This window comes from Chlamydomonas reinhardtii, chromosome 12 (genome assembly GCF_000002595.2).
Source record: "Chlamydomonas reinhardtii strain CC-503 cw92 mt+ chromosome 12, whole genome shotgun sequence".
In the NCBI taxonomy this organism is placed as follows: domain Eukaryota; kingdom Viridiplantae; phylum Chlorophyta; class Chlorophyceae; order Chlamydomonadales; family Chlamydomonadaceae; genus Chlamydomonas; species Chlamydomonas reinhardtii.
The window spans coordinates 8,675,227-8,698,839 of record NC_057015.1 but is presented as its reverse complement, the minus strand read 5'-3'; the positions used below and the strand labels follow the sequence as shown (position 1 = coordinate 8,698,839).

Below are 23,613 nucleotides of genomic sequence, written 5' to 3'. Positions count from 1 at the left end.
ATCTGTTGGGCTCTGGGAATCAGTTGCACCCTACGGGACTGCACCAACCTGCCTTACCACTGTCCCATCACACTTGCCTCCTGCTACTGCCGCAGGCTGAGGCGGCCAGCCAGGAGGAGGCCATGAGCCGCATGATCAGCATGGCAAGTGAGGCGGCCGCCAAGCTGGGCAAGAAGCTGGGGTGATTGACCGATTGCAAGCTGTGGAGTGTGTTCAGCTGGGGGTGGCATGGAGCCGCAGTAGCACCGCGCTTGCTGGGAAGTGCGTGGGGGGCATTGCAGCCGTGCCGTGTCGTCAGGTGAAAGGCGTTCGGGTCGGCCGGGCCTTATAGGTGTGTGATTTTGCACATGGCTGTGGATTGCACCGGGACCGTCATGTCCGCGCATGTCACTCATCCAATACGCAGCAGTGGTGTGGCTCATGACATCATGGTGTACCGTATGTGGGCGACCGGCCGCTGAACGCCGTGATTGCGCCGTATGGAGGCACTACTGCAATAGTACTAGGCATGCGATATGTTGTCCTCACAAGACGTCAAGGAGTAGCAAGAGGTTGCAACACCATACTTCGCTGGCCCATACCCGCTCACTCGTTCCACCCGACCGGACGAGAGCGGCGTGGCATTGTGGCTCAGGCCTCGAAGGCATGTAAACGCAATGTCTCAGAACGGTCAAACTACGACCGGCCAAGCAGTATCCCTGCTGTGCCTCAATCCTGCAGTCAAGTCACTGTAATAATCCCCTCGTGCGCCGCACTCAGCTCTCAATCCATCGGTTTCCGCATCTGCACAGCTGTGCCACACAACGCGTGGGTGCAACACAGGCTATCCAGGCCGGTAAATTCCTTCGTCTTTCCTGTTCACCGCAAGTAGCATGCCTGTATGCATCTGCCATGCTCACCGCCGCATTCTCCATGCACAGGTCACCCCATGGCTGGGCAATTCCTGACCCGAGTATCAGCCACGATACGAGTGCATCCTGGCTGCGACAGGAGCAAGGCCGCCGCGTCGCCATGCAGCGCCAACCAAGCCGCACCAGCAATCCTGTTCTGTAAGACCGGGGCCCCGCTCCGCACCCATGACTCACATCCTTGTCCCACCACTGTCTAACACGGTGGGGTCCAGGTGCGCAGCTCAGGCGCCCCCAAAACCGCAATGCCACTTCTTGCGTGCGTCTGCGGGTGAACTGCGTTCATACATCACTCGCGCATTCAAGCCCTGCAGCCATAGCGCAACGCAGGCTGCACATTGCAGCCTGTTACCTCCTTTCCGCATGCAATCTCGAGAACCCAAACACCACCTCGCCGACAACCCCTCACAGCGCCAACACCTCCCCAATTCTCTAAGCAGCAAGCTCTTGCGCCACCACACTACCTCCGCCAGCCTTCTCGGCCATCTAAAAGAGTCTGTCTGGGTTACCCCCGCCGCCGCGCCTTCTTCCCGCCGGCTCCTCCTGATTGCGTTGCAGCTGCCGCCGGTGCTTGTTGCGCCGCCGCCGCGTCTTGCCCTGTAACCAAGTTGACACAGGTGATGTCTCATCATGAGGGGCAGGAGGTAACAGTCGTGGGGTGGGTTGTATCAGCAAGACACCTGCTTGGGAGCTGGCAGCACCATTGAAGTCGTACGGGCTTGGGCGAGCAAAGTCTGTGCCCCCGCTAGGTTCATGGCGTTTGTGCCCCCGCTAGGTTCATAGCATAGGGGCCAAGCTGGTGCAGCTGTATGGGTTTTCACCCACGTAAGTCCGTCCAGTAAACAGGCACACGCTGTGTTGCCCCTCCCCACGCCACCGCCCCGCCCCCGAAGCCTGCCACCCGCCCCGGCCTTTCACACGAAACACCAAGCGCCGGATGCTCCGGACACCCAGCATATCCCACTGCAGCAGCTAGCGAGTGTGCGCGCCGCCATCGCCTTGCCGGTGCTCAGCACCACAGCGGATCGGCCGTGCCTAGGCGACCTTACTGCCCCCGTCCCACTCCGTCCATCCCTCACCCTCCGCAGGCAGCTCTCCGCACGCCATGAGCGGGAAGAAGATTGTTGTTATCCGCTCAATCTTTCTGAGGTCTACCTGTTGGTCCGTCTTGAATTTTAGGCACTGCAGGCGACGCAAACATGGATCGTCAGTGGTCCGCCGCCGGGGAAGCAGCCCATATTGAGTGCCATCTATACAGATATACCACCATTTCTAGTCCAAAAGGCCCAACAGCGCCTGCGCACCGTGCGGTCGTCCGTGACCTTCAGCACTACCTTGCCCTCGCTGTGCCTGAACTTGATTGTGTAACGAGTTTCTAGGGGCTTTGCCTGATACAATGCTACTGCTTGCTCATAGAAAGCCTCAAAATCCTCCACGTACATTTTCGCTCAGCGACCGCAGCGTGGCTTCTATCAAAGGCAATTGTAAATTAAAGTTTGTGTGCCGGGTTTGATAGAAATGTTGATCGTCGGCGCAGATCAGCAAGTTTGCTTGGGAGCGCTCATTCCGCAGTGTTTACAATGCCCCAAGGCCCAAGCTCTCTAGGCACATTTCTCCCACGTCGCCAACAACTTGTAGAAGATACACATAAATTATCAGTGTGTATATCCCGAAACAGCAAGACATTTAACGAGTTCCAGTCCCGAACACCCTGTTTTCCTGCGCGTTTTCATTTAAAGATGGCCGATGTGGCTGCTGAGGCGGTTTCCCTGGAGCTTGAAAGCCCTTCTTCCAGCTCACAGGGTTCGCCGGAGTCCGCAGCAAATGGCGCAGCTAGGGCCGCCTCGCCCCGCGCGCAATCGGATGCCAGTGGAGCTGTTATGAAGAGCAAGAAGGGCAAGGCACAGGTTTGTTCCGGGGCAGGGAGTCCTCTCGGCAAACGGCGGGAAATGCAGAGTGAGGGATACGCCGGCAACGTCGTAGGGGTTTAGGGGGAACAGAGAACACAGTACGAGAACCGGGAGCAGCTGAGCAATTGCTTCCGAAGGCCCGACTCAGTGCCGAATGCGATCTGCGCGCGAAGATATTCACTGCGCGCTTACTGTGACTGGTCGCAAATGAAATCTCATGTCTGTAAGCCTCCAGCAAGCCATGGCGAGTGGCCTCCAGAGTTCGGCGGGAGCCCGGGGGGAGGGGGGCGGCCGGACGTCCGCGGCAGCCACAGGGGTTAGGTCTGCACATACGCGGCACGCAGCAGAGACTGGCCACGACTCCAACGCCAACCTATGCGTGCACCGGTACCCTCCTTGCAGGACCCTTCTTTGGATTTTGTCAACGTGCTGAGCAATCGCATCGATGAAATCGAGCGTGCGGCCGCGGGGAACGGCGGGCCGGCGGAGCGGGAGGCGGCCAAGTCGCGGAAGAAGCAACTGCGCGAGGTGGGTACTGACGTTGCTTAAGTGGGCATTCTTCAAAGGCCTGGCGTAGGGACATGGGCGGAGTAGCTCCTTTCCTGCGCACACAATCCCACGGCGCCGGACACCACCTTACCTGCCAGCTTGAGTTGCGTCGCACACGCGCCTGAGGGTCTGCTGGCAAACGACATCAATGCTGTCTGTTTCCAATGAAGCCGCAATTGCTTGTAATGCAGGTCATCAAGTTCTGCAGCGACCGCGCGAACAGCCCCGAGGACCGCATTAACTTCATCCAGCAGAAATACACGCAGCAGGTGGGGGCCGGCGGCGTAACAAGGGCGTGGACGGGGTGTGTGACCGGGGTGGGGAGGCCTCGGTCTTTCCCTGCGTCTGTATTGCCCGTGCAACGCATTGCCGCCCACGTCGCTGACACGCTGCCTCCTTCCTCGCTCGTCCACCAGCTGTCCGAGCTGCTGCGCATGGAGCGGCAGCTGCTGGACCTGCAGCGGGAGCACGAGGTGGTCAGCAAGGAGAAGGACAAGGGTGAGGGGGCAGAGGAGTGTTACCGTAGGGGGGGGGAGGGCACAGCTGGTGGCAGCGGCAGTGGCTGCGTGCAGAGGTGGCGGAGCAGCGGTGAATGACACGGCAGGTGGGGGCAGCGGACACACTACAAATGTGGCCTGCGACAGTACCAGCGGCAGTGGTGCCGCGTAGTTGTCCTGCTGAATCAGCAGTGGCTATGATGTGTGTCGTGGTGCCGGGGGCACTTTCACCCTCGCAGTCCAGGCAGAGCTCAAGAAGACCAACCTGCTCAAGGACAAACTGGAGGAGCTGTGCAGGCAGCTGCAGAAGGAGGCGCGTGAGGTGAGCGCGCCAGAAGGCATGTGGCGGGGCTTCGCCGGGGCTTGCAATCGGGTTGCAACGGAATGCAAGGGCCGCTGAACAGGGATGGTCGCGCACCGGGGCAGGCTGAGGGCGTATGCTCGTTGGTTTGCCTGTGCGTGCGTTTCTGGTTGATTGGTTTCATAGGTCAACAGTGCTGGTTCGTTGCCCGATGGTGCCTTGACTGTTGCCGATGATGCCATGGCACCACAGGTGGCGGAGGAGAGCCGGCGGCGCAATGAGGAGGACCTCAAGCAGCGCCAGGCGCTACAGGCCAAATTCACCGCCGCCATCAACGTGAGGGGGGAAGGCAACAGCAGCGGCTGTAGCAGTGGTAGTGGCAATGGCAGCGACTGTTGGGTCATCGTGGCTGTAGCAGGCGCAGGGGACATACTCTTGTGTGCTGGCGCAAAAGTCACGGTGCATCTATTCTGGGGCTGCCACACTACGTTGCTCATGTCTGGGCCCGCCTGGCTACACTTGAAATAGTACCCTGCCCTCGCGGCCTTGCACACCCTCTCTCTCGCTCTCTCCTCGCGCGTTGCTGACACCACACACACCACGCCACTCTGGACCGGACAGGAGGTGAGCGAGAAGATGGACGCGCAGGCGTCGGAGCGGTCGCGGCAGCTGGCTGAGAACGAGGAGCTGCGCGGCAAGCTGGACAGCTTCCTGGGGCAGTTCGAGAGCTTCAACGCCATGGTGGGCGGCTTGCGGGAGGGAATGCGAAGGAGATGAGTAGATTAGGGAAGCGAGGCTTCATACATGTGGGGCGCCGTCCATGGAAGGCGGAGTGCGGGGGCCTGGGGGCCTGGGATGGAGGTTGGTGTGGCTGGGTTCGGCAAGCTGTGTTGCGGGTGGCAGGTGGTATGTCCTGGGTCCTTGCTTGTGGTGTATGAACTGCTGCCCGTACCGCTGCGCGGCACGCCTTCCGTCTCACCCGTCCAGCTGCTTTACCCCGTCCGCATCTCTCGCACCATCCTCCCACTTCATCTGCACTCTGCAGGTCCAGAAGAAGGACCTGGAGCTGCAGCTGGCGCAGGCGCGGGCGGAGCAGGCCACGGCGCTGGCGGCGCAGCTGCAGCAGCGGGCGGAGCTGCTACAGGTGGGGTGCGGCGGAGAGACGGGGCGTGGGGGGGTAGCCATCCATGGGATGGTGTGTATCAAATATGAAGTGAAGTGCCGACGTCCAGAGGTACAGCGGGCACACGCGACGCATTCCATACCGTTGTTTCGCCAGCGGCAGGCTGCTGGTTCCCCCGTGTTTCCGTGGCGGCTAACGCTAAAATACTAAGTTCCTATTGAAAGCAAGTAGTCTGGAGTAGTAGTGGTGATAAGTAAGGCTCGTTGGTAAAGAAGCTGAGTGCATGCGTCTAGGTGGCTAGCTTAGCTGCTGCGGCGCGAAACCGGGACCCCGCGAACTCACCTAATCGCTCAGCAATGCAAGCCACGCCAGAGCCGCGCGCGCAGGGGGAAGCACACATAGGAAATGGGCGAGCGGCAGTAAGGCGTGGCGGACTCAAACGGCAAACAGGCGGCACAGACATACAAGCAAACGTGCAATGCGAGTAGTAGTGAGAGCCAAAGTAAAAACGTAAAAAACGGCACGACCACGCGAACCAGCATAAAAGCAAGGGCAGCCCAAAAACGCAATGGGGTCCACACGATGCCCGGAGCACACGCACACACACTCACGCAGACACACACGCAAAGCCCCGACAACCAACAACGGCGGGGGAGGAAAGGTTAGGGGGGGGGGACCCGTCCATGAAAGGCTTGGGGAGCGTGTTGAGGAGCCTGTTTGGACTGGCAGGGTGGGCTGGGGTCAAACGTCAGGGTTTGACACACGGGTACCTCCAGTCCGATCATATCGCATGCCGTAAGTTGTACAGGTGCTCAGCGCTCAGCGTCTGCTTTATGTGCCCGTTCCTTCGCAGGAGGCGAACAGCAAGTACGCGTCCACAATAGAGGTAAGCCGGTATATGCACACACAACTGACATAGGCTGCCGAGGCCTCGTGGTCCCACTGAGCCATCTCCTCATACCAATCCATCACCGCAGGAGTTGGGACTCGTGCCCACCTCGTGCCCTTGCCCTCCTCTCCTGCTTACTTCACCTCCTCTCTTGTAACACCCAAGCATTGCCGCCGCCGTATCCCCCGCCCTCCTCAGGCCATTAAGCCGCAGCTGTCTGACCTGGAGGGTCTGCGGCAGCGCAACGCCGTGCTGACCACCGCCAAGGACGAGCTGACGGCGCAGCTGGAGCACTACGCGGACAAGTTCGCAGAGTTCCAGGAAACGCTCACAAAGAGCAACGAGGTGCGGGCGGGGGGCCCTTGGGCTCTTGGTGAGCGGCTGACCGGGGGCTCTGGGACTTCATTTGATGGTACCATGTCTCGCCGTCGCCCATGCTCTTTCAGTTGATTATTGCTAGTTCACGGGCGAGTAACTTGTTTAATCTGTCTATTCCCACTCTCTCCTCCCTCCGCCTCCCCTCAGACGTTTGCCATGCTGCGCGAGCAGCTGGAGGCGGGCACCAAGGCGCGCACCGCCATCGTCAAGGAGCGGGACGAGGCGCGGCGGCGGGCGGAGGGGCAGGACCAGACCATCGTCAAGCTGGTGCAGGACCGGCTGCAGCTCAAGCAGCAGGTGGGTGAGGAGCGGCGTAGTGGTCAAGTCTGGTGCGAACTAGAGATAGGCGGGTGGAGGAGGCGTTTACAGTTGCACTTCAGCAATGAAACTGCCACGCTGATGTCGTGCACTTTGCAGGTGGAGGGCATGACGGCGAAGGCGCGGACCGAGTCGGACGAGCTGCGGCGGGTGCGTACCCAGAAGGAGCGCCTGGAGGGGCTCTGCCGCACGCTACAGGCAGAGCTCAAAGCGTTCAAAGCGGGCGGAAGCGCGGCACCGGCGCCGGCGGACGCGGGTGCACAGGAGGGCGGGTCGTCGCCAGCGGCGGCGGAGGGCGCGGGGAGCGCGGCGGCGGCAAGCGGGGACGCAGCAGGGCCAAAGGCGCCTGCGGGAGCAGAGGACGCGGCTGGTAGCGGAGCCGGAGGCTCGGCTGCGGCGGCGGCGGAGAGCAGCGTGGTCGCGGCAAAGGAAGGCGGGACTGAGCGCGCGGTAGATGAAGCCCCAAAGGCAGACGTCGTCTCCGCACTGCCTAGTGACTTGTACTGAAGCCGCAAGTGCCAGGGCAGGCAGGTGTCTTTATCATACATAGCTACAGCTAGTTAGGCTAGGCGCTGGTACAGGTTCATGCGAATAGATTGCTAGCTAGCATGGCGTCGTGGTGTCGCCCACCTTGCGCATAGGGACGGTCCTATTAATGGCGTGTTTTTGGCCATGCTGAGTGCTGGACACATGGCGGGCGGTGCCTGTACAAACCGCCCCCAGTTAAGTCTGGGAGGTGAGGTGGTTTCGGAGCCTGCGGCCTCAGACATTGTACCAACATGGCATTGGTGCAACGTGTCGATTGGCGGCGAGTGACGTGACTAGTTTGTTAGCTGCGGGTTAGCACGGACTGTGCACCCCACCCAACCGGCCACGTCCGGATTTGCGGGGATGCCAAAGGCCCCCAACATAGAGGCGTGTGCTTAGTAGGCGCCCGCGTCAAGGTGGCTGGGTTGAAAACGACCTGGGAGGGGAGGGCTCAGCCCTTTTCCTGCCTCCCTAAGGCAGCCACCTCCTTGTTGGCCATGCTAGTGGGGCTGTGCCTGTGCAAGGGCGGCGCAGCAGCTAGCATTATAGCATAGAGCTATGCAGGATGGTGCCGACGTATGAGGGCCAGGGATTGTTGGCGGAACGGGTCACAGTTCGCTGCGTTACAAGAGTTGCAGGCGGGGCCTTTGACAGGACTTGCAAGGGAACACGCACCCTGGCGGCAAACCTTCATCATTTTCGCGATGTGTGAGCCTGATGTAACCTGTTTAGAGGTGGATTTCTTGTTTCTGTTTCTGGGCCAGGCCTGTGCACACGCACGCAGCGAAGCCGTGGAGTGGACGACGGCGGAAGAACATGGCCAGCGGACCATGGGTGCGAAGGTGGCACGCATGCTGTGCCTGTTGCTGGGTGGCGTCAAATTGTAATACGTAATGTTATCTGTGGCATACAAGCAGTATCAAGACCGCTCTTGACAGCAGATGCGTAGTTTCTAAACGAAACCGGCATTCAGCCTCGACTTCTATCAATTGCCCCTACCTGCCTCTCGCGCCCCACAAGGGGCGCTGAGCAAGCGCTGCAGATATATCGGATATGGAGGGCCTTACTGCAGCTGACGCGGCTGAAAAACGCGACCAACTGATTGGACTCACGCTGGCGATTAGCTCTTCCATATTCATTGGAGCCAGCTTCATCATTAAGAAGCGTGGGCTAAGGATTGCAGCTGGGTCAGGGCTACGTGCCGGTGCGTGGGGCATCTAACACTGCTACACCTCGACTCGTGTCGACAGCCCGGCAGCTTGCTCAAAGCCGCGCCTTGACCACACAGGCGCCGGAGGCTTCTCGTACCTCAGGGAGCCAGTATGGTGGGCAGGGCTATTATCAATGGTGGTCGGCGAGGCTGCAAACTTTGCAGCGTACGCCTTCGCGCCAGCCATCCTCGTGACACCGCTCGGCGCGCTGAGCATTATTGTTAGGTGCGCCGTGGGATAGATCCGTGGCAGGGGTGGTGGCTAGAGGGGTACCGAGGCCTAAATGAAAGCCACGCCCTGGTGCCGGAGTGCCCGTGGTGGGGCCGTGGGTTGGCAACCATGGTGGCGGCACGGTTATGCATGGCTGGCATGGACACACCCGCCGGAAGCTCAATACAGTCAGTAGCTGCGCGAGTCTCCAAAGGTTCCAGGCGTTCCATCTACAAGCATTGGGCTGTGCCCATCACAGCCGCCCTGGGTTGCCAGCTTTGCACTAAACGGACACGGCCCTTGTCCTTGTGTCTGCCCCACAACGACGCAGCGCGATCCTGGCACACATCGTGCTCCAGGAGAAGCTCAACATGTTTGGCATGCTGGGATGTCTGCTGTGCATCACCGGTAGCCTGACAATCGTGCTGCACGCCCCGCCGGAGCGGCACCTCAGCTCAGTCATTGAGGTGTTCCAGCTGGCTATGCAGCCAGGTACGGCGGTCGCAACATTACGCGTTGGGGCCGCACCGCGCGGGTTCTCAGTCCGTACTGTGCAGTTGCGTGGTCGTTCTGCTTGATCTATCGTATGGCTCTGGTGCTTACAAGCTTGTCTGTACAACTTGGCCTAACCCCACCCTCCGCTCCGTGCAACTCCCACACATGCAGCCTTCCTAGGCTATACCGTGTTTGCGGTGTGCGTCATCATCTTCCTCATATTCTACGTGGCACCGCAGCACGGCACCAGCAGCATATTCGTGTACCTGGCCATCTGCTCGCTGGCGGGCTCGCTGTCCGTCATGAGCTGCAAGGTGCGGGAGGGACGAAATTGGCGGGTGGGGAGTGCGGCGTGGCCTGGTCACATGATGCTTACGCCGTGGGCGGCCGTTGCCTGTTGGTATTTTGGGTGGGGAAACAAGGAAGGGGTCGACGCTGTGCATGCGAATGTTAATGTGTGGTTCGTGTCGCCGGGGGCCAGTGTGTTGGGTCGTGGCGCCTGGGTATGATGCGCTGAGCTGGGGCCGCGAGAGGGAGGCCCAGGCTCGCCAGCGACGTCTGGTGTGGCGGGGGGATGTTGAGGCAAGGGGGTGCTGTTGTGGCCGAGGACCGTTGCGGCGAGGTGGCGCGCGTGGTTGCGGCTCCCATGGCAACTGCTGCTCATTTGAGCCCACGTGCAGGCATACAGAACGCACGTCCCATACCATACGCCAATGACGCATGCCACCGTGTTTGTTGCTGCTGGTGCGCAGGCACTGGGCATCGCGCTCAAGCTGACGTTCCAGGGGGACAACCAGCTGCTGTTCGGGGAAACGTACGTGTGTATCATGGTGAGCGGGCGTGGTGCATGCGCCTGCGGAGCCCCGGTGGAGAGCGGTCGAAACGCAAAGCACACAACCCGAGGATTGCATGGGGGCAACTTGGACACACAGCGGAGGGCAGGGCAGTGTCGGGGCGCGGCGTGTACCGGTATCCTGCTGAGCGGCAGTCGCGCCCGAGCTCGGTGTCTGCCGTGTGCTGGTACGCAAGGACAGGCAGCGCGACCGAGGACTCTACGCCGTGACGCCAACACCGGACTTTTGGTTGCCGCGCAAGCAGCTCTGCCCCCGCCGTGTGCTGCTGCCTGCTCACCTCGCCTCTGGCTCACCCCTGGATCAACTCCCTGGTTCCCGTGCCTTCAGGTGGTAGTGGCGTGTGTGATGACACAGATGAACTACCTCAACAAGGCGCTGGACCTGTTCAACACCGCCATCGTGTCGCCGGTGTATTACGTCATGTTCACGTTGCTCACCATCCTGGCCTCCATCATCATGTTCAGGGTGCGTGCTGGGATTGCTTGGGACGCGTGTGCGTGTCAGCACAGCTGCGGCCGGTCAGCTGTACTTGCTGGGGGCTTGTCATTCTGTGAATGCCGGGCCTATTTAGCTGATGGGGAAGACAAGAAGACAAGGTAGCTGCCATTCATTTTTACAAAGCCGACTACGGTATACTGCCCGTCATTCGGCCCACGTGCGGCTGCAAACAGACCCGTGCGTTCAGTTAGACTGATATCTTCTCAGTAGTCAAAACTGTACATCTTGTCCGTCAGTAGTCTGTCGCCACCCCCACCTCCACACGTCAGTCTCGCTCACACATCCTCCACCGCACCGCCACAGCCCGCCCTTGCTCACGCCAGCACATCACCCCTAATCTTTCCGCCCCGCTACTCGCCCCGCGCCGCTCATGTCCTACGCTAAAAACAGGACGTGCAAAGCGTAGAGCAAGTGATCACTGGCGCGTGCGGCTTCGTGACCATCGTGGGCGGCACCTTCCTCCTGCATGCCACCAAGGACCTGGACGTCAATTTGGCCGACCTGAACCGCATGCTCAAGGAGAAGGATTCCACGCTCTCCATGCTGGCCAACCACCCACAGCGCCGCGCGCTGCTAGAAGAGGCGTCCGCCATGCTGCTGCACCCCGTGGGCGACATGGAGGGCGGCGGCAGCGCCGGAGACCTGAGCGGCCACAACGGTGGTGGCCGCAAAATGACACACATACCCAAGCGGTGACAGACGCCGCCGTGCGTGCCCGGCGGGTCGCTGATGGTTGTCGACGCCAGCAGTGACGCTACTGATGACGCAAGTGCTCCAACGCTGTGATGCATTAGACTGAACGTGACGTGACCGGCTGTCGTTGTTACGCGCGCCACCGCCACATGCGGGGTGCCAGCAGGGCGCGTCATCCGCACGCCCCGCTCACACTGTATTCCCCCACCTCATTCCGTGCTGCCCCAGCGCCAGACTGGACGGCTGTCCTTTATACTCACGCACACACTTGACACAAATTAACTGAACAAACGAACGAAAGTGACCGATGGTATTGCATACAGCGCTCCCTTCGATGCCCATGGCTTCGGGCGCATGGCACTAGTTGCTCAGGCTCCGGTGTGTTATGTGGAGGCCGCGTTGGGGTCCTGGATGACTAGCAGGACGAAGTCGTCCTCTGCAGGCAAGGAGGATCAAGGCGGAGTAGGACCGATGAGTGCTTGGTGCGGATATGAGAACGTTTAGAGCTGGGCCGTGTAGATTCTCTTGTAGTGACCCGGGCCCCAAACCCAAGCCGCCCGTGTCATGTGGAATGGTCAGCCATACTCACTTGCTGCTACCATGATTTCATGTTTATGTGAGCGGATCCGCAGGAACTCGAGGTCGTTCTGCACGCGGGCCGAGACATAGCAGGGGTCAGGACAACGGTTTCCCTCGTGACAGAAGGTGCCTCCTTAACCCCAGCAGTCTGCTTCTCGTCCTCAGCACCAGTGTCGCTGTCCCCAGGTTTGCAACCAGACTGCTAACCTACGCCGCTGATGCAGCTATCTGCAGTTCCCCCGGCAGGCACGCACCTGGGGGTCCAGGTCGCGCACCAGGTTGCGCGCAAGGTCCGCGAGGCCAGGCACCAAGTCTGCGTATTGCTTGGTCATGGCATCCTGCGTACGCGTATAAACGGTGTCAGATATGACTGCACCGAACGCTGCGAAGGCACGCAGCCCAGTCGCTGCGAACGGACTCACATGCTCGAACGTGCTTCGAAGCGGCACGCCCTGGTTGTTCACGATAATGACACCGATGACGCCCTGCATCCATAGTACACATAATTAGCTTTTGAAGCTTGCGATGAGCGAGAAGCCATGCAACGCGGGCCAAACTCGCGGTGAAGGCGCACCTTGTGCCCTTGTATCCGGGTCAGAGTTGACTCGATATCCGACTGCGAGAAAGTAGCTGATGTTAGGAACAGCTAAATACAAGGTCAATCGCTCTCGCGGGCTCACCATTTCTCAGGGGCGCGTTCTGAAAGACTTCTGCCTGTGTTTAATGTTTATCTAGGTGGTAGGTCTGGCTTGCAGTGAACGTCTTATTTGCGTTAGGTAGTCTGGAGTCTGGAGTCCCCCAAATCGAGCAAATTCCCCATTCCATCCCGGAGCCTGGCGCGCGCGTGCTAGTTACTAAATGCACACAACATTCTACTGTCATTCATGTGCGTCACACCGACTGCTAGGATAAACGGAGCACAAAGAAGAAAGCGTGTCAGTTGTAGCGCGCAAAACCCTTGCAACACCTCGTCGCTCGCGCTGCACCTGCTTCGTAGACAGTACAAACACGTTGACGATGAATCGATGGAAGCGCTAGTCCTGGACTATGGAGGGCAAGGCGCTGAGGGCGCTGCTCGGGGGTGACGGTTCGGCGGGGGTGGGGTTGGCGGACACCTCCTTACTGCTATGCCTGCACCCCGACGGGTAAGCGCCTTCTGCCACTGCCAGCAGATTCAAGTGTACTACTTGCTTAGCATGCACTTTACCGTGCTGTCCAGGTCTCGAGTGGCGGTTGCGCGTGGCCCAGCACTCTGCGTGTGTCCCGTACTTCCCGAGCTTTACACACCTGACGCGGAACCTGCAGCAGATGTCCAGGTACAAAATGCATGCTGCATGTTAAGCGGAGGATACATGGGAAGCTGGACTTTATGCTGATATCCATGGCTGTCTCAAGTGACTACACCCCCGCTACACAGGCGCTGCAGGAGCGCAGGGGCACACACGCTGCAGCCGGGCCGCGGAGTAGTGGCGGCGGCAGTGGTGCCGGCGGGGCCGCCGGCGCCATCAATACAAGCAGCGTGGGTAACGGCGATGGCAATGCTGGTGCGGCAGGGCGCTCGCGCCATGCGAGTACATCCAACTTCCTGGCTGGCGACGTCGGAGGGTCGGGCTCCGCGAGGCCGCTGCTGTTCATGTGCCCCGCGTCGTCAGGCCCGGCAGTGGTGGGTGCGGATGACATCACCGCAATGACGTGGCTGGCGTTCGCCCGGCCGCCCGGTGAGCTGGGCTGGGCCGCCAAAGCTGACCCTGGGCTGACCCAGGGTTCGGGGTGCGGCTGTGCGGGTTTGTGTGTGCATGGCGAGGGCGGGCGTCCAGTGAGGGCTGTGTTGCGTGGGACTTGTCAGGGGCCTGGCAGGAAGGCCGCGCGGCCTGCGGGTGCAACCTTGACTTATTAAGACTTTTTCAGAAACGGGGAATGTCATGCCAGCAGGTGCGGACCGGCGCAGTGGCGGCGGGGCGCCGTCGTGTGCAGCCAGCGGTGGCGGCGCAGGCAACGCGTCTGCGTCTGCGGCTGCGGCGTACCGCAGGCGCACGGGCAGCTCCGGCAGCGGCGGCGTGTTCGCCAGCATTCAGGTGGCGAGGGTGAGGGCAAAGACGGGGTCAGCGCCGCGGCTGAGGGCGAGAGGCATGAGGGCGGGGGCGGCAGTGTTGTGGCTCACACTACGCCTGGCCATGGTATACACACAATGCCTTGCATACCGGTTACCCCGCACCTGTGACATCAACCCCAAACGCAGCCTAACAACACCGCACCTCACAACCAGGCACCCGCACCCAAACCCGCACCCACACCGCATCGCAATCTCACAATCTTGCATCCGCACCCGCCTTCGCCTAGGCCATGGTTGAGGACCAGGCGGAGCTGGAGCAGCAGCGCCGCCGCCAGCAGCTGCAGCAGGGCGGCGGCGGCGGCAGTCCACCGCACCCCGGCTACAGCTGCTCGGTGCTGCTGTGCGGCACGCGCGGCGGCTGCCTGCAACTCCATGACGCGGACAGCGGCGCGGTGCTGATGCGGCAGCAGCTGCACACCGGGCCCGTGCTCAGCATCGCCGTGCGGACCTGGCGCATGGGTGAGGCCAACGGGCGGTCTGCTTGCCATGAAGCCAACCCGTTGTTGCAAACTGGTGGTGGGGCGATGGGCGGCGCACAGGGGCCATGAAGCATGTTTGCTGGCTCGTTTGCGGCAACGCTGCAGGTCTGAAGCCGGATGACGCGGTTGAGGATGTGACGGTGGCCTGGGCGGACGCGCTGGTGCGGCTGGCGGCGTGGGAGCTGCGCACCGCAGCCGCAAGCTGCTATGCGGCGGCGGCGGCGCGCAGTGCAAGCGGGGCCGGCAGCGCGGGGGGTGGAGCCTCCAGTTTGTCATCAAGGTGCGTGCGCGCCTGCTGGGCCATGTACGGGCTGCAGCGCTGGGTCCTGAGGCCCAGGAAGCTCTAGCGTTGCAGTTATGGGCTGGGCTTGTATGATGTACGCAAGGCCACTGCTGTATGTGTTATTGCCCTGTGCGACTGCAGGTTTGGCCTGTGGGGCTCCTCGGCGCCAGCAGCACCCGCCGGCCCCGAGATCAAGCCGCTGGCGGGTCAGAAGTGGGAGCTGCCGGCGGCACTGCGCAACCGGACCTGCGCGGTGTGCGTGGGGCAGCGCCCCCGGGACCTATACTCTCTGTTACAGGTGCGTCCGTGACGGTCGGCATGCCCGCAGGACTGATTACAGTGTGCTGCGTTGAACCGACGCGCTGCGAATGCCGCTTGCAAATGCCGGTTGCCCGCCACATTGATTCATCTGAGTCACAAGTGCAGCACTCTGTGACTCGAACCGCGTAAGCCTTGCCGTACTCGCAGGGCATTGGCACCTCCAACGCGACGGCCACCGGCAAGACCATTTTCCTGGCGGGTGCGTCGATTGATTGGCTTGGATGTAGCAGTGTAGCATCAGGCGGCGCCATAGCATACATCGCGCAGCACGGCTTGAGCACGCATGCTTCCAGTCACTGTTGGTTCCCCCCTGCAAGCATGAGCACTCACCATCTACCAGTGGGCCCCGTGCTGACGTAGGCGGCGACAAGCCCGCCTGCCTGGCGGCGCTGGAGGTGGACGAGCAGGGCGGCGGGGGTGGCGGCGGGGCGCTGTCGTACATAAGCAGCGTGGCCAGCGGCGTGCTGGGCCTGGCACGTACTGCACGGAGCGTGGCGGCGGCGCCGCTGACCATTGGCAGCAGTAAGCCAGTGTTGGATAGGCCAGTGCGGGCGGGTATGGGGATCGTGTGCGTGGGACCTTGGCGCCGGGACTCTGTCATTCGCCGCTCGCCTGCCGCCGCTGTGCTGTGTGATGCTAACTGGTGGCATGATAGTAACTCCGACTGTCATGCACATCTACCTGCTAATTCATGAACTCCACCATATCGACCCTGCTAACCACGCCACTCCACCATCCATGTCTGCTCGGACTGCGTCCCTGCACCCCTGCCTGCAGGCATCGCCAGCTTCATGCTCAACCCGCTGCAGCTCGGCACCCACGCCCACACCAACAGCACCAGCAGCAACAGCACCGCCTTGCACCACGCCTCCAGTGCTTCCTCCGTCCTCGAGCCCGCCTCCTCCTCCCTCTCCTCAGCAGCCGCAGCCCCCGCCGACCCCTCCGCAATCCCACTGGCGTCCTTCCCGGACGGGACCGCGGGTCAGCGGCTGCCGGCCACGGGCTGCTGGCGGCAGCACCGGGATGACGGCCGGTTGGTGGGCTGCCTGGCGCCGGCGCCCCACGGGTCGCTGGTGTCGGCGGTTGATGGCCTGGGGCGCGTCACGCTGGTGGAGGCGGGCGGGATGCTGGTCAGCCGGATGTGGAAGGTGAGGAGCAGCCGGGAGGGGGGGCGGGGTTGTAGATACCAGCCCAAATTAAGTCAAACCAGCCAAACTAGCGGAGCACAGGCAGAGGCGTGAGTTGCAGGCGATAATGCTTATTGGGGTGGTTGTGAATGCGAGAGGCAAAGCTGCAGTGTGTGCTGGACCTAAGCCGGGTTGGGTGGGTAGTCCGGGCAAGTCCGGACTCGGGTGGACCGGGTTGACCGCGCCGGCAAGTGGATGGACGGACAGGTCCCCAGGGCTGAACTAATGCGTGTACGCCGTAGCCCAACCCATGTACGGCACCCGCACGTGACGCCCACCGCACAGGGCTACCGGGACGCCCAGGTGGCGTGGCTGGAGGTGCCGCTGTCCGCACTGGCGCGCCGACAGCAGCAGCAGCAGGAGCAGCAGCAGGAGGCAGAACAGCAGGCGGAGGGGCAGCACGATGGGGGGCCGGGCGCGGAGCAGGACGCGGTAGCGGGGGCGGCCAGGCTAACGGCGGGAGGGCGGCGGCAGCAGTCCGACGGCGGCGCTGGTGAGGCCTCAGGACTGCCACCGCTCGCGGGCGCCAATACCACGTCCAGCACGGCAGGCGGCGGCGGCTGCTCCCGGCCGCCCCGTCTCGAGCCTCAGGACATGTTGCTGCCGCCCCGGTCCCATCCGCCCCCTCGCCGCGGTACGGCAGGCGGGGCGGGCCCCCAGCCTGCCGCCGCACTGGGGGGCCACAGCTCCTCCTCCGTGGCTGGCGGCGGCACCGGCAGCAGTGCCGGCGCGTGCGGCACCGGTCGCGGCTTGGAGGGACAGGAGGACGAGCAGGAGCAGCATGTGCTGCTGCTGGCGATCTACGCGCCTCGCCGTCAGTCGCTGGAGCTGTGGTGGCCGCTGCACGGGGACCGGCTGGGCGCGGTGGCGGTGCCGCAGCGCAGTGCGCGGTTGCTGCAGCGGGGCGGCGGTGGCACAGGCGGCGGCGCGGAGCTGGGCACGTGGCGCGTGGGTGACGCGGCCAGTGCGGCTCTGCCACCCATGACGCCGGCGGGTTGCATGCTGTGTGTGGCGGCAGGGGCAGCGGGGCCAGCGGCAGGAAGGGGCGGGGCGCTTGGTGCAGGGGATGAGTGGGCTGCGGGCTGGGGCGAGGGGCCAGGTGTGGCGTGGCCGGAGGCGGTGGGGCTGGAGCTTGTGGACGTTGCGAGCTTGTTTGGGCTGCGGTAGTTTGGAAACGTGGATGTCCATTGGAGACTTACGAGCATATGCGTGCTGTAACTGTCAGCAAGATGGCGACTCCTATGGCTTATGGCGTGATCATACACACGTGACACCCCAGCTATGGCGGAGGCAGCGCATGCGCGGTGGGCAAGCTGCCAAGCTCACACAGTTTACAAATACTTGCCGCAGAGCCAGTTCAGTAGTAAAAAGGAGCAAGCTAGGCCTTCTGTCATAGCGAATCAGTGTGGCTGTCGCAAGCACATACGGTTGGAGCGACTGCGATGCAGCCTTTGACCCAATGTTCAATCCCCTTCTTCCGCCCGCCTCCTTGCAATGCACCATGTTTTCCGTCATTTTAGCAGTGTCACCGCGCCCCTGCAACCCACACCTCGAAATCGAAGAAAGTAGCAAAAGCACTGTTATGCCAGCAGCTCACTTGAATCCAGGCCCAATCAGATGCTGCCCACCTCAAGGGGCCAAATGGCAACATATTGTTCATTTGCATGCAGCACCTGCTTCAAACCAGGAAGCACATCCCCCCCCCCCCACACACATACACATATCATAGACCACATTCAATGCAATCACATAAGTTGCTACGTTGGTTGCAAGCCGTACTTGGAGCTCCGTTGCATCTTGGAAAACGGAAACAATCGCAACGCTCACACCTACGTACGCCTGGGTGCACGCAAGCCTCCGTAGCACCGTAGCAGGCATCGTGTGCGTCGCCCCACTCGGTGCTCATATGGTGTGCGCTAAGCTGGCTAATGTCTGTTTAGGAGATCCCAAAGGCTACGCTAGATACTTATGATCACAGCGGCTACAGCCGTGAGTGCTACACAGGGTGGCACCAGCGCCACCTCCGGCCATGCATGCATGCCACAGCCCAGGTTCCGTGATACCGGTAGCGGCCCGGGCCCACGTCCTATGGTGTGCTAGGCAGCTGTCACCCGGTACAAGAATTTAGACCCTAGAGGCCTAGAACAAGCTTGGAAAGCACCATACGTGTGCCGACAAAGTCATTAGCCCGTTCGTTGCGTCTGCACAACAATCTGCACATCGCTGTCAGCCACGGCTGAGCCCGAGCCGCTGCTTGGGGTGGTCGGCAGCGCGCCCTTCACACCCGCACGCGGCCCAATCCCGGAATCCGAGTCACCTGCCAACACCGTCACCACCGGATTGCCAGGGTCCACAATTGGCCGGACCGGCGCCGCCTTCTCCTTCGCAACCACATCCGCTGCCACGGCCACATTCACAGGCACCGCGTCCGTCGGATACCGCCTCGACTTCATATCCTGGAGCTCCTTGTCCGCCTTGCGGGACCGCGCATCCCGAAGCGCCCAGTCCGCCAGCAGGATCAGACCCATCGCGCTGCCCAGCGTTGCGACCCAGGGGACGATGGGCGCCTTGCAAATGCTCTCGGAATGTACGGCGGCGCCGACAAGGCACGTGGCCCACGCCAGCAGCGTGGTGGCTCGGCCCAGGTTCATGTGCAGTGGGTTCCACAGCATCACGCGCAGCTTGGTGCCGGGGTCGGGTCGCATGAAGGCCACGACCATCTGCAGCCCCGCCATGCCTGCCACCACGTAGCTGCGGGTGTGGTGCACAATGGCAGAGGTGCGGGGAAGGACCAGTCAAACTCACAGCGCAATATAATGGAAAGGAAAAGGCGGCTGCGCGGAACTAGCGGCAGCAGGGGTAGGAACGTACACCTGTTGGTGAGTCACGTTACAGCGACGGGTTCACACTACGGTACGCAGGTAGGAGACTCAAGCTCACCCCATGATGGCGTGCGAGGACGTCAGCGTGCCGCCCTGCGGCCGGTCGAACGCCACCATGGCCAGGATGAAGCCGGCGCAGAAGATGCCGAAGCCGCCCAGCTGGCCGACGAAGTGGACCCAGAACCAGGCGGCCTTGCTGCCCCACATGCGCCCGCGGAATAGCCACCTGCAAGCGTGGCGGCATCAGCTAGCTGAGGTGAGCGATGGGTGCGGCGCGCGGCGGCGGGTGAGGGATAGGTAGAGTCACTGGGTGATTGCAAGGAAGGCAGGGACAAGCACGCACGTGACACAGCGTAAGTAGCACAGGCTGCACAGCACACAGCGTGGCCCACTCCGTCGTTCGCACCTGTGTGCCGGCGCCATGGCTCCCAGGGGCAGCAGCAGCACCCACGCCACGGCCATGAGCACCCCGTGCGCGATAATGATCTTGGAGTTGTCCTTGACGGTGATGGCGGAGCTCGTCCCAGATCGCAGGTTGACCAGACCTGCGCCGTAGCCGTTGGGCGGGTGCTCCACCAGAGCGTCCTCCGGGCTCACAGCCCAGCTGTACTTGATGGTGCCCTGTGGAGAGGCCGGTGGTAGGTTGGTGGCGGGTTGTTGGTGGGGCTTGACGGGGTGGTTGGGGCTGACAATTGGCGTGGGGTAGGAGGCGGAGCGCCGCCAGAGCTAGTGGCCGGAGCCCCATGCCCTCCTGTTGCACATGCACACAGCTACAAACGGGCGGAGTACATGCACGGGGTCGCCGCTGCCATCAGCCCTCTGACTCACGTCATTCATGTCCAGTAGGGGCGAGCTGCGCGCAAGGGGCTCCGCTACGCGGCGGCTGAAGCACATGATGGTGGTGGGAGAGCCGTCCGCGCCGCGCTTCTCCACCACACCAGACCCCAGCGCCCAGTCTTGCGACACCTGCGGTGAACGCACGCATGGCACGCGGGTTCAGAGGCTGGGCGCGCATGGACACACGTGTGCCCTCCCAAGTAACGCGGACGAAGGGCGTTTCTACCCCTTCCGCCAACACGCACGCGAGCTCATGCACGTCACATGAAACCCCCTCTGCCGTCTTCATATGGTGAAAGCATTACTACCAATCAATAAAACGACTCACCACGTCAGTGGCGCTCATCTCGTAGCTGGTGACGTGGTATGTCTCCACCACACCCCGCCCGTCAGCCGACACCCACCTGCTTCCATAAAACACATGACGCCAAGGCACGGGGCATCAGCAACAGTCCATGAATGCACGCTAATGCATGTACGGTTGCATACCGTAGACACGGGGCGTCAGTAGCAGATACATACACCATAAAATGAAGTCAATTGTCCAGGTGTGTTCTCAATCCTGGATCCATTTTGCTCGTACTTACCCCAGCACCATGTCGGCATCGTACATGAGGTCGGGGTTCTCGGGGAAGCCCAGCGACACGTACCCGGACACGCCCGGCCCCTCCACCCCAAAGTGCACCAGCGCCTCCCCCGCGCTGCTGAGGGCGCGCGGTGCGGGTCCGGTGCAGTCGTTGGCTGGCGGTGCGGCGCCGCCAATCGTCCAGTGCAGCCGCACCTGCCCCAGCATCTGGTGTGTGTGCGCACGTGCACAAGCACATGGGAGCATCGAGGATCACGGCAGGAAGGCAGGCAGGTGCAAGGTCAGGTGCGGCGTGGTGCATGGGGTTGGAGGAGCTGGCTATGATGTAGAAATGAGTGGTTGATCTCCCTATACCCTGCTGAGGCTTGGTTCAGTGGCGGAGCGGGTCTGGAGCTGCCTCCTCCTCGGAGCGGGCCCGGCGCTAATTCATGGGATGAGGTGGAAACCGCCGCCCTTGCCTACCTTGGAGCAGGCGTAGGACAGCGATGAGGGCTCGCAACTGGCTGGCGGTGCAGGCGGCTGCGGGGCACCGGGGGGAAAGGGCGGGTCCACGAAAATGCCGTCGCCCTGCAGGGCACCAGAGGGCGGCGGGCGGGGCGGCGGCGAGGGCCGCGGGGGCCGAGGTGCCGGAGGCGAGGGGGGTGGGGCGGGTGGCGACGGCGGCAGCTCGGGAGCCGGGCTGGGAGGCGAGGGCGGCGGAGGAGGAGAGGGTGGGCGCCGTGGGGCACTGAGGTCGATGGGCGGCTCAGGGCTTGGGGGTGGTGGAGAGGGCGGGCGGGGGGAGGGCGGGGGCGAGGGTGGCGGCGCGGGGGAGGGAGGCGGCGGCGGTGACTCGGGCGGACGGCAGGCGGGCGCTGCACACTCGGGATCCACGGGCACAGTCCATGTGCCCACCCTGCGACAAGAATGAAAATGGCAGCGGTGATGTCAGGGCGGCGGGCGGGGCGGTTGCACCGCTGCGTGTGTTTGAACGCCTCGCTTCCTTCCCGCCCTGCTAGCTGCCGTCCTCAACCTCCTGCCCTTGCTACGCTCGCCCCTGCTGCACCCGCTCACATCAGGTTGGAATAGCCGCAGTTGGTGAGGCACTCGTGTGTGGCCGAGGACGACTTGAGCTCCACGGTAGCGCCCGAGGCCGAGCACGGCAGCGTCAGCGTCACGCTGTAAGAGGTCGGCAGCGCCGCGTCCAGCTGCGGCGGGGGATACAATACATAGGGGGGAAGGAAAGGGGGGCGTTACATTCATGAGCGGGATGGTTCTGCTGCCACGAGGTGTGTGTGTGTGTGTGTGTGTGTGTGTGTGTGTGTGTGTGTGTGTGTGTGTGTGTGTGTGTGTGTGTGTGTGTGTGTGTGTGCCTTGCCGCTCATCCGCACTCGTACTAACGGCCGACATGCTGTCTCACGAGTGCCACAAGTACAGGCATGCCTTCGCTCTCGGATGTCAGGCACCTCTCAGTAGTCACCCGCCCAACCAGCCCCACCCTACCTCAATGTACCCAGGCACGGAGCTGCTATGCGGCGCCAGGTACAGCCGGTTCTCACAGCTGGGGTCTTTGAACACGCCCGGCGCCGTCTCCACGCCGCCCACAGCACGCAGCTGGCCGATTGATGACGTCAGCAGCGCACGCCGCTTGTCGGGGCCGCCGGTCCTGTCCTGGTAGCTCACCTGCACGTCGAGCACAGGATTGAGAGGATTGAACGGCGTGCCATAGGCAGCACTATGGCTGGTGCGTGCGAAAAGGGAGGGCCGAGCCAGAGATGTCCTCAATCAGGTATGGCTGTGTCTGTGGGGAGCGGTCTTGGGTCGGGTCAAACCAAGGTGCGCATTTGGGGCACAAGCAGCACCATCGTAGTGAAGATGAGAGCTTACCAGGACAGAGTGCGTGTGGCCAGGGCACAGGCGCCCATCCAGCAGCTCGCCGTCTAAGTAGGCCGTCCATGCAGTGCCGGTCGGGTCCGGAACCACGAACCAGTGGTGAGGGAAAACATCGTTACGCTCTGGGTGAGCACTACACGATGGGTATTCCTCAATTAGTTCCGGGTAAGCGACAACCGAGCGAGTCGCCGCGAGTGCAAGCAGTGCAATTGACAGGCTGAACGCGGCCATCGGCAATCCGCAGCGGAACTGTCTCAATTTACTTCGTGACCTATGTATGTTGAATATGCTGTCGGGTCGACCAGCGGCCAGTAGGAGTGGCCACTCGGTGTGGAAGAGTGGGCCGCGCTGGACTGCTGGCGCGACCTTTGAACGCGGACAACTTGCAAAAGTATTTGATTATCATCAACGCAAAAGTGATGCTGGCGAATTGGAGGGGGCGCCGCGAGGCACGCGCCAGGCTGCTGCGCGCTTGCCATGCGCGTGCCGGGTCTGTCCGAGAGTCGAGCCAAGTCGCTGCTTTATGACACAACAATATATCGTTAGTTGCTCTGAAGGCGACCAAGAACCTCGCGGGGCGTGCTAATGTAGGAGAAACAAGCAAGCAACCGACACGAACCAGCTTGCTTTCCCGCCGTGCAGTTAATGCATGTGCGCATGGATGCATGAAATTCCTATGGAAGCTGCGCATTTCCCACATTGAAAAACGAGCGCGAAAAACGCGCGTAGGAGTGCATCGTGCGTGCCTTTTAAGCGATGTGTGCGTGCAAAGTATTGCATTATAATTGCATGATAACTCTTGTATGTTTAGAGTCAGTAGGGCAGGGCCGGCCGGCAGTCAGACCTGGATTGGCGACACAAGTCTGCCAGGACGACTGCGGTGGCAAAGTTGGTGGAGATTTTCGAGTTGGAGCTCCTCTGTGTCTGTGTCAGACACTCTAACTTTCTTGTCTCCTGTTTTCTGCTTTGCCTTTCAGCGGCCGGTTGCATTGGATGTACAAGTGTGGCGTGTGGAAAGCGCGCACGACACGCGCGCGCGACGCCCGCCGCGGCTGGCACCAGCCTGGCGCTGGATCCAATCTGCTGCACGCCGCGCATAAATGCAAGTGTCT

At 62.0% G+C, this 23,613-nt stretch overlaps 6 protein-coding genes across 6 annotated transcripts; 3 read left to right on the top strand and 3 right to left on the bottom strand.

Annotated features, from left to right (window-relative positions):
• On the bottom strand, positions 1-2,432 carry CHLRE_12g546250v5 (uncharacterized protein). The gene is made up of 3 exons (XM_001694045.2): positions 2,213-2,432; positions 1,988-2,090; positions 1-1,505 (listed from the first exon to the last, which is right to left on the bottom strand). The coding sequence occupies exons 1-3, from the start codon at positions 2,348-2,350 to the stop codon at positions 1,414-1,416; spliced, it is 333 nt and encodes a 110-aa protein (XP_001694097.1). The 5' UTR covers positions 2,351-2,432; the 3' UTR covers positions 1-1,413.
• A 120-nt stretch (positions 2,433-2,552) lies between these two features.
• CHLRE_12g546300v5 (uncharacterized protein) lies at positions 2,553-8,278 on the top strand. The gene is made up of 12 exons (XM_001693909.3): positions 2,553-2,815; positions 3,221-3,346; positions 3,559-3,636; positions 3,784-3,865; positions 4,104-4,186; positions 4,418-4,501; positions 4,787-4,906; positions 5,211-5,309; positions 6,142-6,174; positions 6,376-6,522; positions 6,703-6,852; positions 6,973-8,278. Exons 1-12 carry the CDS (start codon positions 2,648-2,650, stop codon positions 7,378-7,380), a joined length of 1,578 nt encoding a protein of 525 aa, XP_001693961.2. The 5' UTR covers positions 2,553-2,647; the 3' UTR covers positions 7,381-8,278.
• A 46-nt stretch (positions 8,279-8,324) lies between these two features.
• CHLRE_12g546350v5 (uncharacterized protein) lies at positions 8,325-10,768 on the top strand. The gene is made up of 7 exons (XM_043068881.1): positions 8,325-8,605; positions 8,690-8,837; positions 9,154-9,314; positions 9,489-9,631; positions 10,070-10,147; positions 10,499-10,636; positions 10,681-10,768. Exons 1-7 carry the CDS (start codon positions 8,455-8,457, stop codon positions 10,723-10,725), a joined length of 864 nt encoding a protein of 287 aa, XP_042919093.1. The 5' UTR covers positions 8,325-8,454; the 3' UTR covers positions 10,726-10,768.
• Positions 10,769-10,770: 2 nt separating this feature from the next.
• Positions 10,771-12,709, bottom strand: CHLRE_12g546400v5 (uncharacterized protein). Its single transcript, XM_001694046.2, has 6 exons — positions 12,622-12,709; positions 12,516-12,557; positions 12,364-12,426; positions 12,196-12,279; positions 11,952-12,009; positions 10,771-11,798 (listed from the first exon to the last, which is right to left on the bottom strand). Exons 1-6 carry the CDS (start codon positions 12,622-12,624, stop codon positions 11,746-11,748), a joined length of 303 nt encoding a protein of 100 aa, XP_001694098.1. The 5' UTR covers positions 12,625-12,709; the 3' UTR covers positions 10,771-11,745.
• Positions 12,710-12,852: 143 nt separating this feature from the next.
• On the top strand, positions 12,853-17,554 carry CHLRE_12g546450v5 (uncharacterized protein). The gene is made up of 11 exons (XM_043068882.1): positions 12,853-13,086; positions 13,161-13,257; positions 13,359-13,659; positions 13,874-14,016; positions 14,282-14,513; positions 14,639-14,813; positions 14,958-15,114; positions 15,285-15,336; positions 15,498-15,659; positions 15,915-16,285; positions 16,610-17,554. The coding sequence occupies exons 3-11, from the start codon at positions 13,575-13,577 to the stop codon at positions 17,489-17,491; spliced, it is 2,259 nt and encodes a 752-aa protein (XP_042919092.1). The 5' UTR covers positions 12,853-13,086; positions 13,161-13,257; positions 13,359-13,574; the 3' UTR covers positions 17,492-17,554.
• A 6-nt stretch (positions 17,555-17,560) lies between these two features.
• Positions 17,561-23,432, bottom strand: CHLRE_12g546500v5 (uncharacterized protein). The gene is made up of 10 exons (XM_043068883.1): positions 22,496-23,432; positions 22,112-22,291; positions 21,683-21,816; positions 21,092-21,524; positions 20,631-20,836; positions 20,372-20,447; positions 20,035-20,172; positions 19,613-19,827; positions 19,265-19,432; positions 17,561-19,075 (listed from the first exon to the last, which is right to left on the bottom strand). Exons 1-10 carry the CDS (start codon positions 22,730-22,732, stop codon positions 18,508-18,510), a joined length of 2,355 nt encoding a protein of 784 aa, XP_042919091.1. The 5' UTR covers positions 22,733-23,432; the 3' UTR covers positions 17,561-18,507.
• Between the last annotated feature and the right edge of the window lie 181 nt (positions 23,433-23,613).